General features: G+C 45.9%; 1 protein-coding gene across 7 annotated transcripts in view; it reads right to left on the reverse strand.

Annotated features, from left to right (window-relative positions):
- Positions 1–15,951, reverse strand: part of LOC140727475 (voltage-gated inwardly rectifying potassium channel KCNH6-like) — a 286,713-nt gene that overhangs the window by 20,577 nt on the left and 250,185 nt on the right. For 6 of the 7 annotated variants that reach the window (XM_073044805.1, XM_073044826.1, XM_073044815.1 and 3 more), the window contains one exon: positions 159–584. In XM_073044805.1, the coding sequence (XP_072900906.1) occupies positions 159–584 (426 nt within the window). Of the gene's footprint in view, positions 1–158; positions 585–8,497; positions 8,878–15,951 lie in introns of those variants that run through there. The other variant, XM_073044844.1, reaches the window with a different exon arrangement.

The following is a 15,951-nucleotide window of genomic DNA, read 5'->3' on the forward strand; positions in this document are numbered from 1 at the left end:
GGGTAGACTTGGGACTGAGTGTAAGTGGAGGGGAAGGGGGTGGGTGTCAGGACACTAATCAACAAACACTGACTAGGGTGTGGACTTGGTGGGTCTGTCCGTGTGTTGTTTGGATCATTGCTGATGGGAAGGTGTCAGATACTAAGAACATAGCTCACCTCCTCAGAACCAGAGCGGAAGATGAGCAGATCGAAGGGGATGGCAGCCACCATGTCAATGAGGAACCAGCCCTTGAAGTAGTGGATGGCGATTCTGGCCGGGTTACTGACCACCTCATCATTGCCATTGACATAGGTGGTGCGGAAGTTGATGAAGATGTCGATCATGAACATGATGTCCACCATCAGGTCCACTACACTGAGAGGGTTACAGGAGTAACCACAGTCCCTCCGCCTCACCTCCTCCTGGTCATTCAGCAAGAAGGCGGCAGAGTAGGGCGTGAAGATGGCAGTGTAGATCACCAGCAGGAGTATCAGCCAATCCCACACTGCCTTGAAGGGGCTGTAATGGAGAATGGTCCACTTGTGAATCCGTGGAGCCTGGAGTTTATACTCGGGAAGAACATCAGCTCCGAGAGACAACACCTGGGGAAAACATGGGATTTAATAAAACTGCCAGAGCTACTCTTTTCATTCCCTGCATGGCATGGCAATAACTGGAACTTTGATGTTCCTCGTAAATCAACACCCATGACCCTCTCAACCCCCAAACATCACCTACCCCAGAGCAACTACAACACTCCAAACCCACCTGGCCAATCACAATCAAAACTCCTCACAGCAACACAACCAGCCAACCACAACCCCTCACACCAATCCAACCCAACCAGCTAATCACACCCCTCACACCAACCCAACACAACCCACCCCACACAGCTGATCACATCCTTCACTCCGACCCAACATAACTGGCCAATCACAACCCCTCACATCAACCTAACCCAATCAGCCAATCACAACCCCTCACTCCAATCCAATCAAACCAACCAAACCAATCACAATCCCTCTTCCCCAACAAACCTCCACTTTAATCCAACCAGCCAATCACAACCTCTCACTCCAATCCAACCAATCAGCCAATGACATGAAGTCTTGTACTGAAACGATGACTGTCCATTTCCCTCCATAGATGCTGCCTTACATGCCAAGTTCCTTAAGTGTTTTTCACAGGTTGATTCACAAGCAGATTCCTAGGTCAGAATTGAACCTGGACCTCTGGAACTACGAGACAGTATCTCCATCTTCCTTGCCCCTGTGAGCCCTTGATGGACTTCAGCGAGGCCTTCAACAAGGTCTTACATGGGAGTTTGGTCCAAAGTTTAGAGGTAACATGAGTGGAAACTTCTTTACTCAGAGAGTGGTAGCTGTGTGGAATGAGCTTCCAGTAGAAGTGGTAGAGGCAGGTTCAATATTGTCATTTAAAGTAAAATTGGATAGGTATATGGACAGGAAAGGAATGGAGGGTTATGGGTTGAGTGCAGGTCAGTGGAACTAGGTGAGAGTAAGTGTTCGGCACAGACTAGAAGGGCCAAGATGGCCTGTTTCCATGCTGTAATTGTTATATGGGTATATGGTTATAATGTTCTACATTGATACATCAATACCTCCTTATACAACTGAATCCCCGATTTCCTCACTTGCAGACCCCAGTCAGTTCAGATTGGCAACAACATCTCCACCACAATCACAATCAGCAGGGTACACCACAAAGCTGTGTACTCACGCTCCAATCACCCCTGCTCTACGCATGTCACACTTACACTTACAACTTAGCCACTGTGTGGCTAAGCACAGCTCCAAAGCCATTTTCAAGTTTGCATACCTCTGTCATTGGTTGAATCAAAGGTGGAGACAAGTCAGCAAAGAGGAGGGAGATTGAAAATCTGATTAATGGTGCCACAACAAACCTCTTACTCAATGTCATAAGACCAATGAGCTGATTATTAACCAGGAGGAGGAAACCAGAGGATCATGAGCCAGTTCTCATTAGGGGATCAAAGGTGAAGAATGTCAGCGACTTTAAATTCCTCAGAGTTGTCATTTCAGATAATCTGTCCAGCACGTAAGTGCCATCATGAAGAAAGCATAACAGTCAGATTTGGAATGTCATCTAAAATTTGGACAAACTTCTGTAGATGTTGGTGGAGAGTATATTGACTGGTTGCAACACAGCCTGATATGGAGAAATGGAAACACTAATGCAAAAAAAGCCTACAAAAAGTAATAGATATGGCCCAGTCCATCACGGGTAAAGCCCTCACCACCACTGAGTCATCTTCATGGAGTGCTGTAGCAGGAAAGCAGCATCCATCATCAAGCACACTTCTCACTGCTGCCATAAGGAAAAAGTTACAGGAGCCTCAGGACCTGCACCACCAGAGTCTGGAACAGTTATTACCCCTCAATCATCAGGTTCTTGAACCAGAAGGGATAACTTCATTTGCCCAGTTACTGAACTGCTCCCACAACCTATGGACTCACTTTCAAGGATTTTTCATCTCATGTTCTCTATATTCATTGCTTATTTATTGCTGGTATCATTGGTATTATTTCTTTCTATCTTTGCAGTTTGTTGTCTTTTGCACATTGATTATCTGCCCTGTTGGGTCTTTCATTGACTCGATTGTGTTTCTTCTGCAAGAAAATGAATCTCAGCATTGTGTATGGTGATATAAATGTACTTTGATAATACATTTACATTGAACTTTGATATGGCTACTTTGAGTTATGCATTTAATATTTCAATAATATTTTTAAAATATTGTACAATGTTTGGTTATGCACTCTTTGTTGGTTACCTAATTCATCACGGGTTATATGTAAAGGTATGTGAATGGCATACTACATTACGCCACCATGTCATAAGTGCATGCCCCAGTAAAAGTAAAAAACAAAGTACACACATTTATCCCAGGGCTCCCCATGTTTTTCTTTTGATTAGTTTTGGAGTTACAAAACATAACAGTGGCAACAAGAAAGTTTTTTTAATGAACTGGAGATGACTCAGGAAAGAAACATTTAAGTTTTTAAAAATGCAGCATGTTTTTCTTTCTCTTTGGAAGTGCAGCAAGATGGCTAAGTTTTTTGAAAAGGGAGAAAACAGATGAAATTCATGGGTTCATAAACAATGAGTACCAGGTGATAATAATAATAAATAAATAAAAACAGAATTGGCTGGCTACATCAGAAAGATAGATGTATTCAACTGCACACAAAAAAATAACTGGCTAATGTACACTGAGTGAATTGAGCAGTGTTTTGAAGCAAATGAAATAGCCAATGAAAAGCGAGTACCAATTTTACACAGCATTAGGTGGAAAGGCATTGAAGTTCAACTGCTTCAACCAAACCAGCTAAAATGAGCTTTGCTGAATCATGAAAGTAATGCAGGAACATTTAGAATTGACACCATTGTTGATTACAGAATGCTTTAGTTGTTATAAGCAGAATCAAAAGGGAGTCTAATTGAAGAGATTGTCTGAGCTTTGTCGGTTCAGTGATGAGCTTAATGGTGCACTGTGAGATTGTTTAGTTCAGTGTTACCTGACGACATCATTGTTATCATTAAGGATGACAAGAAACATCTCCAAAGTCTCAAGATAGTGTTAAAGAGATTAGAAGATTATGGGCTCAGAACATGACTTAACAAGCAAGCATTCCTTAAACCAAGTATCACTTACAGTGGTCACACCATTGACACACAAGAACTTAAAAAAGTGTGCTGAGAAAATTCAAGCAATGGTGGATGCCCCAGGGCCAAAGAACATGTGTCATGGTTGTGTTCCTTTTTAGGATTTGTCAATTACTATAACAGGTTCCTGCCAAACTTGGTTACTGTGCTCCACCCCTTGAACTCCTTACCTCAGATTGGGATGAAATGGCAACGGACAAAGCAGTGTGGGTTGGCTTTCCAGAAAGTAAAAGAAGTGGTGACATCAGACCCTGTATTCACACATTGTGATCCGCATCATCCAGTGAAGCTTGCCTGTGATGCCTCATCTTACAGAATAGGTGCAATCAGGGCATATGTATCAGTGATGGAACTGAATGCCCCATAGCCTTTGCATCATGTTCCATAGAACAGTACAGTGCAGGAACTGGCCACTCAGCCCACAATGCTGTGCCAAACCAGCTGAAAAGCAAATCAAAAATACCCAAACACTAACAACTCCTACCTACACCACGTCCATATCCCTCCACCTTCCTTACATCCACGTGCCTATCTAAATGCCTCTAATGTATTTGGACTTTACCATTCCAAGCATCCACCACTCTCTGAGCCCTTCACATCCACTTTGAACCTACCTCCTCTCACCATCAACACATGCCATCTGGTATTAAGACATTTCAACGCTGGGAAACAGATACTCTCTGTCCACTCTACCCATGCCTCTCAATCTTATAAACTTCTAATAGATCTCCCCTCAGTTTCCAGCATTCCAAAGAAAACAACCTAAGTTTATCCAGCCTCTCATGATAGCACATGCCCTCTAAACCAGGCAGCATCCTGGCAAACCTCTTCTGTACCCTCTCCAAAACCCCAACATCCTTCCTATAGTGGGGCGACCAGAATGGTCTACAATACTCCAGTTGTGTCTGAACCAAATTTTTACAAAGTTGCAACATAACCTCTTGACCTTTGAAATCAGTTTCTTGACTAATAAAAGCAATCATTCTATAAGCCTTCTTAACCACCCTATTGTCCTGCATAGCCACTTTCAAGGAGCTATGAACTTGGACCCGAAGTTCGCTGCTCAGCAACACTGTTAAGAGTCTTTCCCTCTTGCATTTGCCCTACCAAGATGCAACAGCTCACATTTATCTGAATTAAACTCCATCTGCCATTTCTCTGCCCATATCTGCAACTGATCTGTATCGTGCTGTGTTCTTTGCCAGTCTCCTACACTATCCACAATTCCACCAATCTTGGTATCATCCTTAACCTTACTAACCTACCCATTCACATTTTCATCTGGGTCATTTTTATACATCAAAAACAGCAGAGGTCCCCACAGAGATACCCACGCAACTCTACTAATTATAGACCTCCAGCTCGAACAAGTCCCTTCAAACTTCTATGCACAGCAAATTCTAAATCCAAACAGACAATTTGCTGCAGACCCCCTGCATCTTAATCTTCTGGACTAGCCTCCCATGAAGGACTTTGTCAAACACTTTAATAAAATCCATGTAGAAATATCCACTACCCTACTCTCATCAATCTTTCTCGTCACCATGTCAAAAAATTCAAGCAAGTAGGTAAGGCACCACCTATCCTGCACAAAGGCATGCTGGCTCTCCCTAATTAGGCCATAGGTTTCCAAATGCTCATCTATCCTGTTCCTAAGAATTTTCTCCAGCAATTCCCCTGCAACTGATGCAAGATTCACCAGTTTATAGTTTCCAGGATTTTCCCTTCTTCTCTTCTAAACATAGGTACAACATTAGCCACTCACCAGTCCTCCGGGACCTCATCTGCGCCTAGAGAGGACATGAAGATACTGCAATCTCATATCTTGCCTCCTTCAACAACTTGGGGTAAATCCCATCAGGACATGGAGATTTATCCATCTTAATATTCATGAGGAGTCCCAGCACTTCCTCTGCCTTAAACTCCTTGCTAACTGCACCCCCCCCCCCACCCTTACCATCTATTCTATCTTTTCTAAAACTTTCGAAAACCTGGTACATTAATCACCCACACCTGCCCCTCCATCAGCCAAGATTCAGTAATGGCTATGACATTGTGTTCCATGCACTGATCCAAGCTCTAAGTTCATCACCTTTACCCATAGTACTCAGAGATTAAAATATACACACTTCAAACTATCCGACCGATCATACCTGTTATTTTAATTTTACCCTTCAATACTTTCCCTGACATCTACCTTCTAATCTGATCCTTCCCTTACAGACCTATGGCTCCATTTCCCAGTCCCCTGCAAAACTAGTTTAATCTCTGTCGAATAGCATTAGCGAACCTCCCGGCCAAGCCTCCCATTCCCTTACTGCTGCAGGGAAAAATTACCCACAGATTAACAGAGAGGCCTTGAGTCTGGTTTGGGGTGTAAAACATTTTAACTAGTACTTGTGTGGGAGAGAGTTTACCTTCATTACTGATCATCAGTCACAGTGTCCTTTTTCAACCCACAGAAAGATGTTCCACTGACAGCAGCATGAATGCAGACATGAGCTCAGTTTCTTGGAGGATACGATTACAAGATCGAATTCAAGAGGACAACTAATCATGGAAATGCTGATGGATTGTCCTGTTTACCCATCTGAAAAATTTACAAAAGAGAACTCTCCCCTTGACGTATTCTCCGTACTACAAATCAAAAGTCTCCTTATTACGGCACAGATGATCCACATGGCAACCCAAAATGGCTGGAGTGTGCAGCAGAAATTCCAGTTCCCCTATTTTACCAGGCCAAGATGAATTTACCATTGATGAAAATTGCCTTATGTGGATATTGAGAGCTGTACCATCCACACTAAAAGCTAAGATGTTGGAGGAGCTACATGCCAGTCATCTAGGTATGGTCAATATGAAAGCATCGGCTTGAAACTTTGTCTTGTGGCCTGAGATAGATCAGCAAAATACAGTCACATTCTATATTGAGTTAGAGTTTATAGCAAAGCAGGGAGAAGTGTTGTGCATTTGATATTTCAGTAATATTTGAATGATATTGTAAATATATTGTTTCCGAAGAAAAATAATTTCAAGATGTATATTGTATACATTTCTCTGACATTAAATGCACCTATTGATTAAGCACTCCTTGTTGTTTACATAATTCATCATGGGTTACATGTAAAATTATGTGAATGGCATACATTATTATGCCACCACATCATAAGTGCATGCCTCACTAGAAGTAAAAAACAAAGTACACACGTTTATCCCCAGGTTCCCCATGTTTTTCTTTCAATTAGTTTTAGAGTTACAAGTAACACGTTGGATAGTAATTGGGGCACTGGGAAAGGGGTAATGGGTAATGTTGGCAGGACCTTTGTGGAGAGTGATGTTAATATGATGGACTTTACACTGAGTTTGAAAGTGTATTTCAATCCAAATGTTGAATCTTAAACAAAGGGAGTGGAGTTTGCTGCGAGTGGCTGGAAGGTGCAACGGTGAACAGGACCTGGTTTGTATACAAATGCACAATGCACGCATTTTAAAATACATGTATTCATCTCACGTACAAATCCTAACTGACGGTGATTTATCCTGGCCTCTGCAGAGAAATTAAAGATAGTGTTAAATTCCAGGAAGAGATTTGTGAGGTTTCTGAAATCAGCATTAGGTGTGAGGAGTGGACACAGAGCAGAGCAGAGGAAGAATCAGATGGAGTAAGTACCCAAGCACAAGATGGCAAAATATGCGAGCTGTTGACGGACAATGGGGACGGTTAGTAAAAGCATACGTGACTCCTTACAGACAGAGCGTGCAATTGGGATAAACAGGTGGCAATTACTCTCTGCCTGTGCTGACATCAGAAGGTATATGCAAAGCCTGATCAAGATCATACAGAACCAGCACTCATTGGAGGATGAGAGGTGGTGAGAGTTAACAACTTTAAATTCCTGGGTGTTATAATTTCAGAGGACCTGACCTGGACCCAGCACGTAAATGAAATCACAAAGAAAGCATGGCTTCTACTTCCTTAGGAGTCTCTGGAGATTCGACATGACATCAAAAACTTTGACAAACTTCTGTACAGTAGATGTGTAGTGGAGAATGTATTAACTAGCTGTATCATAGCCTAGTATGGAAACACCTATGCCTTTGAACAGAAAAGGTGGTGGATTTGGCCCAGTACATCACAGATAAAGCCCTCCCAACCATTAAGCACATCTACATGAAACACTGTTGTAGGAAAGCAGCATCCATCATCAGAGATCCTCACAACCCAGGCCATGCTCTTTTCTTGCTGTTGCCATCAGGTAAAAAATACAAGAGCCTCAGGACTCACACCACCAGGTTCAAGAACAGTTACTACCCCACAACGATCAGGCTGTGATCTAGTAATAGTAATCGCCAGTTCCCAGCCTGAATCCATCAAAAGCTCCAACAGCAGGCCATCTGTTACATCTCTGCCAAGTTCCCCCTTAGCACGCAACCCCCCCTTCCCCACAGTGGCCGCCACCCCTCCTCTTGGGGGGAGCCACTCATATCGACCCTTTCACCGGCTCTTCACAGCTGGTTTCACCACACTCCCTCACCAACCCCCTCCCCCAGGGTAGACATTAACAGCCCCCCGCCCTTACCCGGCAGCCCCGGGATTGGGATCTGCCCCTCACTCGATCAACGCAGGAGGAACTGGAGCGTTGTCAGTGGAGCTGGTGCAGGGCCGGCATGACAGGAAGTCTGTGGAACCGAAATGCTGCTTGTTCCTTGCAGCTAGAAGTCCAGACTCCAGCTAAGACTTGCCAGTCTTGCGATGGTCACCAGTTCACCCAAACAACCCCTCCCCAGCAAGAGCCGTAACACCTACCTCGTGAGCTACAATGCTGGAAATCCGGACCCCTCTCCTCATCTTCTCACCCCGATGTTCCGCAACTCCCTTAGGCCCTTCGGCAATTGGAGCATCCCAGCCTTTCACTGACATCCCTCTCCTCCCTCAGATATTCAGTCACCAGGATCTTAAAACTGTTCCACAATTATCTCCAGAGAAGGGGAAGTACGAGGGTTTGCTGATTCCCAGACCTCTCCGTCTGAAATCTCAAAATCCTTCAATTCCAGTGCAAACTCCCAGAGTCCCTGAAATCCAGCCCAGCCTCTGGAATCTCTCCGACCCAGTCCGAATTCCTTAATTTCCAGAATCTCTGAATTGCGGTATGAACTCCTGGATCCCTCAGTCCCTGTCTGAACTCCTGGTGAACACAGGACCTGTGTTGGATTGGGAATGCTGCTCCTCTGCCTCGTTTCAGATGAGCTTGTTACTCCGGTCTCCAGGACACACAGCTGATCCACAAACTCCGGCTGGGGCCAGGACAGGAGGAAGCCTGTTAGAGCAGCTGGGAGGGGAGGGAGGGAGGAAGGGAGAGTGCAGCAGCAGGGATCAGCACATATCCCATTAACCCTGCAGGATCTGACACATCTGCCGCATGAACAGAGAGACTGAGAGTCTGTTAATCCCTGACCCAGCACAGGCAGTCATCTGTACAAGCTGAGCCTTCATCATACTAAACCTCACACTCCCAGTACAGTTGAGCTGCGTAGGAGGTAGCGGATGGGTCAGTTCCCTGAGCAGGCTTTCAAACAGAGGAAGGGTGGGTAGGAGAATGAGGGAGGAGATTCCCAAGGTTGAGACCAGGCAGCAAGGGAAATCATTACTGTCGGCATATGGGAACAAGTAAAGTTTAGGGTCCCTGGGGGCTGGGTTCATTGAATCACTGAAAATTCAATGCAAAGAGGGAGACTATTTGGCCCATCCTTTCTGGACCATGTATAAAAGGGCCACACAACCCAACCCCATCTACCCAACTGTGATCAGTTCCCCTGTGAGTGACAGCTCCTCACAGCACTCCCAGATCCAGGGGCTCTCTGCCTCTCCCACACTTCCACACAATCTGACCTACCTCTCCACCCGGGATCCATGTCCCTGTGGGTCAGGGCTGCTCATAGGCTCCCCCAGGAGTAATGTAATAGGATCTCCACCCCTCCCACGTGCAGACCGTACCTCTCCTTGCGGAGCAGGTCAGGCAGCATCTATAGGAAGAAGCTCTTCAGGACGAAGAGTCTTGGCCCGAAATGTTGACTGTACTTCTTCCTATAGATGCTGCCTGGCCTGCTGTGTTCCACCAGCATTTTGTGTGTGTTGTTGTTTGAATTTCCAGCATCTGCAGATTTCCTCATGTCTCTCCTTGCGGAAACTTTTTCCTCGTCCCCTCCAATCCCTCTACTGATCACTACCCCATCCTATTTGCTAAGGGAAATGGGTCCTTTACAGTTAGTTATACAGCACAGAAACAGACCCCTCAGCCCTACTCATCCATGCCAGCCATGGAGCCAGACCCATTTGCCAGTGTTTGGCCCATGTCCATCTAAGCCAAGGCTTCCCAACCTGGGGTCCATAGACCCCTTGTTTAATGGTGTTGGTCCATGGCATAAAAAAGGTTGGGGACTCCTGCTCTAAACCTCCCCTATCCGTGTACTTGAGCAAGTGACTTTTATGTGTTGCTAATGTACCTAATCAACCATTTCCTTTGGCACAAACAAGAGAAAATCTGCAGATGCTGCAAATCCAAGCAACACACACAAAGCTCAGGTAGTTTGTTCAATATACCCATCTTGCCCTCAGGTCCTTCTCACCTTAAACTTACACACTCTAGTTTTTGACTTCCCTACTCATTTCCCTCTCTTTTTGCATTACTTATTTAATTCATTTTTATATATTTTTATTGTAGTTATTTTATTATTATGTTTTGTAATATACTGCTGCCACAAAACAAATTTCACAGTGATATTAAACCTGATTCTGATTCTTTTAAAAAAAATACTGTGACCATCCACTCTCTCTATCTCGCTCATGTTTTCATAAATCTCTATAAGGTCACCCCTCAGCCTCCTTCGCTGAAGGGAAAACAGTCCCAGCCTGTCCAGTCTCCGCTGATAACTCAAGCCCTTCAATCCTATCACCATCTTTGTGAATCTCTTCTGCACTCTTTCCAGTTTAAAAAGCATCCTTCCTATAGCCAGGCAACTAGCACTGCACACAACACTTCGTGTGACCTTACCACACCCTGTGCAGTCCTAACAAGGCATTTCAACTATTGTACTCAGTGTCCCATCTGATGAAGTCAAGTGCAGCATCACTTCAGCACCCTGTCTACTATGTCACCACTTCCAGGGAATCATGTACCTGTATTCCTAGTTCTCTCTGTTCTACAACACTCCCAAGGCCCTACCATTCACTGAGTAGGTGCTGTACAACAAAGAGCCCCATTATCACTTCACACCTGTCTGAGTTAAACTTTATCTGCTATTCCTTTGTCCACTTCTCCAGTTGATCGAGATCTTGTTGTAACTTTAGATAGCCTTCTTCACTGTCCATCACACCACCAATCCGAAGGCTATCTGGACCCTTACTAATCATGTCAACTACACTCTCAACACATCACTCACTTATACGGCAAACAATAACGTCAACCCAGCCCGATCCCTGAGGCTTCTGGTCACAGGCCTCTGTCTGAACAATACTTCACTGCCCCCGATGCCTCCTTTTACTAAGCCAGTTTTGTTACCAATCAGCCAGCTCACCCTGGATCTGGGACCTTATCAAAGGCCTTGCTAAAGTCCATGCAGACAACATCTGCCCTCATCAATCTCCTTGGTCATCTCTTCACAAACTCAATCAAATTCATCAGTCATGATTTCACACACACAAAGCCATGTTGACTGTGCCCAATCAGTCCTTGCCTTTCCAAATGCAGGAAGCTCCTGTCCCTCGGAATCCCTCCAGTAACTTTCTCCACCTGTGAGGTAAGGCTCACCAGCATGTACCGTAGTTACCTGGCTTGTCCTTGCAGCCCTGTTTAAATAAAGGCACTACTTTAGCCACCCTCTGGTCCTTTGCAGGTACCTTGCTTGTGACTAAGGAAAACAAAAATCTCTGCCAGGATCCCAGCAATTTCTTCCCTTGCTTTGCACGATGTCTTGGTCAAGTGCTTCCATCTCATCCCCTCGTGATCTTCAATGTCTTATGCACAATGTTCCACAGTAAACAAGCTCGGGCTCTCCAGTCCTTCCTCATCAGGTTCTCCAGTCCCAGTAACATCCTGATGAATCTCCTTTGCACCCTTTCCACTGCAACCAAGTCAGAGTTGTACAGTGTGGAAATAGGTCCTTCTGTGCCGACCCCTTTACTCATCTACACTAAGCCCATTTACCTTCATTATGTCCATATCCTCCTATGCCTTGCCTCCTTACCTGCCTGTCCAAATGCCTCTGAAACGTAGTGACAGTGTTGACTCCACACCATATCCTTTGTCAGTAAGTTCACGATATCATCCATACTCTGTGTTAACCATATAACCATTACAGCACGGAAACAGGCCATCTCGGCCCTTCTAGTCCGTGCCGAACGCTTACACTCACCTAGTCCCACTGGCCCGCACTCAGCCCATGACCCTCCATTCCTTTCCTGTCCATATACCTATCCAATTTTACTTTAAATGACAATATCGAACCTGCCTCTACCACTTCTACTGGAAGCTCATTCCACACAGCTACCACTCTCTGAGTAAAGAAATTCCCCCTCATGTTACCCTTAAACTTTTGCCCCCTAATTCTCAAATCATGTCCTCTTGTTTGAATCTCCCCTACTCTCAATGGAAAAAGCCTATCCATGTCAACTCTATCTATCCCCCTCATAATTTTAAATACCTCTACCAAGTCTCCCCTCAACCTTCTACACTCCAAAGAATAAAGACCTAACTTGTTCAGCCTTTCCCTGGAACTTGGGTGCTGAAACCCAGGTAACATTCTAGTAAATCTTCTCTGTACTCTCTCTATTTTGTTGATATTGTTCCTATAATTCGGTGACCGGAACTGTACACAATACTCCAAATTCGGCTGTACCAATGCCTTGTACAATTTTAACATTACTGTTAACAACAGAATTCAATTTGCAAAACATTGGCCAGACCACACTTGGAGAACTGTGTACAGCTCTAGTCACCACACTGCAGGAAGGGTGCGGGTGCAATAGAGAGTGTGCAGAAGAGATTCCTGGGGATGTTGCCTGGAAAAGACAGGCTGGGTTTGTTCTCACTGTTGTGCAGGAGGCTCAGGTGCAACCTTATAGAGGTTTATACAATTATAAGGGGCACAGATAGGGTAGATAGTCACATTCTTTTTCCCAGAACAGAGGAATCTAGACAATAGACAAAGGATAGTATTCAGCCAGGGACTTTTTCCCCAAAGCAAAATTGCTAATACAAGGGGGCATAATCTTAAAGTTATTGGACGAGAGTGGGGGGGGGGGGGGGTTGTCAGAGCTAAATTTTGTATACAGAGTGGTGGGTGTATTGAATAAGCTGCCAGGGTAATGCAAGAGAAAGACACATTAGGAACATTTAAGAGACTCTTAGATAGGCTCAGTAGGAGGGGAAGTTAGAATGATCTTAGAGTAGGTTAAAAAGTTGGCACAATATTGTGACCAAAGAGCCTGTACTGTTCTGTGTTCTGTGAGAGGACACAGGTGTTTAAGGTAAGAGAGGAGATGTAAAGGAGATAGAGAGAGAGAGTTATAGAGTGATACAGTCAGAATTAAACCCTTTGGCCCAACTATTCCATGGCGACCACAGCATCCTCATTCTAGTTGCCCGCATTCAGCCCATAACTCTCCAAGCATCTATCCAAATCCCCCTTGAATGTCACAATTGCACCTGCCTCAACCACTTCTTCTGGCAGCTCATTCCAGATACTCAATACCCTCCATGGAAATAAGGGGTCGCATTTCAATCTCTCCCCTCTTGTATCTGTATTGTCTACCTTTGGACCTGAGGGACACATTTTTCACACAGAGCGTGGGGGGGTGCCTGGCATGAGCTGCCGGAGAGTGTAAGCAGCAGTTGGACAGGTACTTGGATGGGAAAGGTGTAGATGGAGATGGATCTAATGCAGGCAAATGGGATTAGTGTAAACAGACATTACGGTGGGCATGGTCCCAATTCTGTGCTATACATTTATGAGAGAACAAGCAGTCCCAGGAAAGACAGACAGTGTGGCTCCTTTAGTCAGGGAGCTGGAATTGTTGGAGTTCATCGGCTGCCTGAGCGTTACTCTGTTCCCCTCCCCTCCCCTGGGGCACTGCCCACATTTCAGCGACGGCCCCTGCTCCCAATCTAATCACTGCCAGAGCATCCTCAGCTTTATCCCCAGTAAATCTTAATCTTCCGTCTCTTGGGATTTAGCACAGTCTCCAGTAATCCCAGGCTCCCAGTGGCTGATCCCAGCCTCACAACAGCTTAGACAGCAGTGTCTGCTCACATCCCACCAGAGCAGGCATTCACCACTGCCCCCTCGCTGGGACAGACAGCAGTGTCTACAGCCAATGGCCAGGAGACAGCACATCCTAGCCGGGGCCGGCATTCAACAACCCCCTCCCCCTCACCATCCCACCTCGAGGCAGGCATTCCCACCCAATCCCTCAATGCCCAGGAGAAGGTGGATTCGGTTTGGGAAGGTGGGGGCGCACAGAGAGGAGGGGATCTCAGGACAGTGGCAGTGGAGCGAGAAGTCCCCGGTACGTCAGGGTGTGACCTGGAGTGGAACTTGAAGGTAGCGATGTCCACTGTCTGTCCTGGAGGGGGAAGGGGTGGACCTGGGGAAGAAACTGCATTGTGGTTTGTAGGGGCTATCCACTGCAGCCACTGTGAGGGATGGTGGGCTGATGGGGGTGTGTGGGGTGGCGGTAGGGAGGAGGGGAAAACAGGTGCAGACCCTTTGGCCCACACTACCCTGCTACTACGGTGTACACTAACCCCAGCTCACTGCCCTCTGTACCTTGATGACCACCAGACCCATGACACCTCTGACTCTGCCTGGTGACCAGTCTCCAATCACAGGGCATCAGCACCAACAAGTACGCTCATCTCACTGAGTGCGGGGACCTTAGCAAAAGCATCCTGAAGGTCCAGACACACCACATCTAGTTCCCCGCCCTCTCTTCCAGTGCCTTTCTCCAAGCAGATTGGTTATACACCAACTCCTAGTCCAAATATCCACTCTCTTAATCCATTTTCTTTCCACGTACTCAGTTATTATATCCCCTATTAGTCTCCCTGTGTCTCCCCAGGCATCTCCACATCGCCCCCAAGTGTTTACACCTCTACCATCTCTCCATAGTCTGACCCTGTCACCCACAGACCAACCTTGATTGCATCCACATAGACCACTTCCCCCACTTCCAATTCTCTGACTCCCCCATCCTCCTCATCTCAGTTTTAAAGGGACGTCTCTTTAATCTGAGGCTGTGTCCTTGGACGTTGGGCTCTCTCACTACTGAAAACATCCTCTCCATGTCTACTCTATCCATTCCTTTCAGTATTTGGTAGTTTTTGATGAGATCATTCCTCATCCTTCTAACCTCCATCAAATACAGGCCCAGAGACATTAAAACACCACACACAAAATGGTGGAACAAAGCAGGCCAGGCAGCATCTATATGGAGAAGCACTGTCGATGTTTCGGGCCAAGACCCTTCGTCAGGACTAACTGAAAGGAAAGATAGTAAGAGATTTGGAAGTAGTAGATTTTCCTTCGCTACATCGACAACTGCAATGGCGCTGCCTCCTGCACACATGCTGAGCTCGTTGACTTCATTAATTTTGCCTCCAACTTTCACCCTGCCCTCAAATTTACCTGGTCCATTTCCCACACCACCCTCCCCTTGATCTTTCTGTCTCCATCTCTGGAGACGGCTTATCTGCTGATATCTACTATAAGCCTACAGAATCTCACAGCTACCTGGGCTATTCCTCTTCCCACCCTGTCTCTTGCAAAAATGCTATCGCCTTCTCACAATTCCTCCGTCTCCGCCGCATCTGCTCTCAGGATGAGGCTTTTCATTCCAGGATGAAGGAGATGTCTTCCTTTTTTAAACAAAGGGGCTTCCCTTCTTCCACCATCAACTCTGCTCTCAAACGCATCTCTCCCATTTCACGTACATCTGCTCTCACCCCATCCACCCGCCACCCCACTCGAGATAGGGACCCCCTTGTCCTCTCCTACCACCGCACCAGCCTCCAGGTCCAACATATAATTCTCCGTAACTTCCGCCACCTCCAACGGGATCCCACTACCAAGCACATCTTTCCCTCCCCCCCCCCCTTCTGCTTTCTGCAGGGGTCGCTCCCTACGCGACTCCCTTGTCCACTCGTCCCCCCCATCCTTTCCCACCGATCCTCCTCCTGGCACTTATCCTTGTAAGCGGAACAAGTG

Source organism: Hemitrygon akajei, chromosome 1 (genome assembly GCF_048418815.1).
Source record: "Hemitrygon akajei chromosome 1, sHemAka1.3, whole genome shotgun sequence".
Taxonomy (NCBI): Eukaryota; Metazoa; Chordata; class Chondrichthyes; order Myliobatiformes; family Dasyatidae; genus Hemitrygon; species Hemitrygon akajei.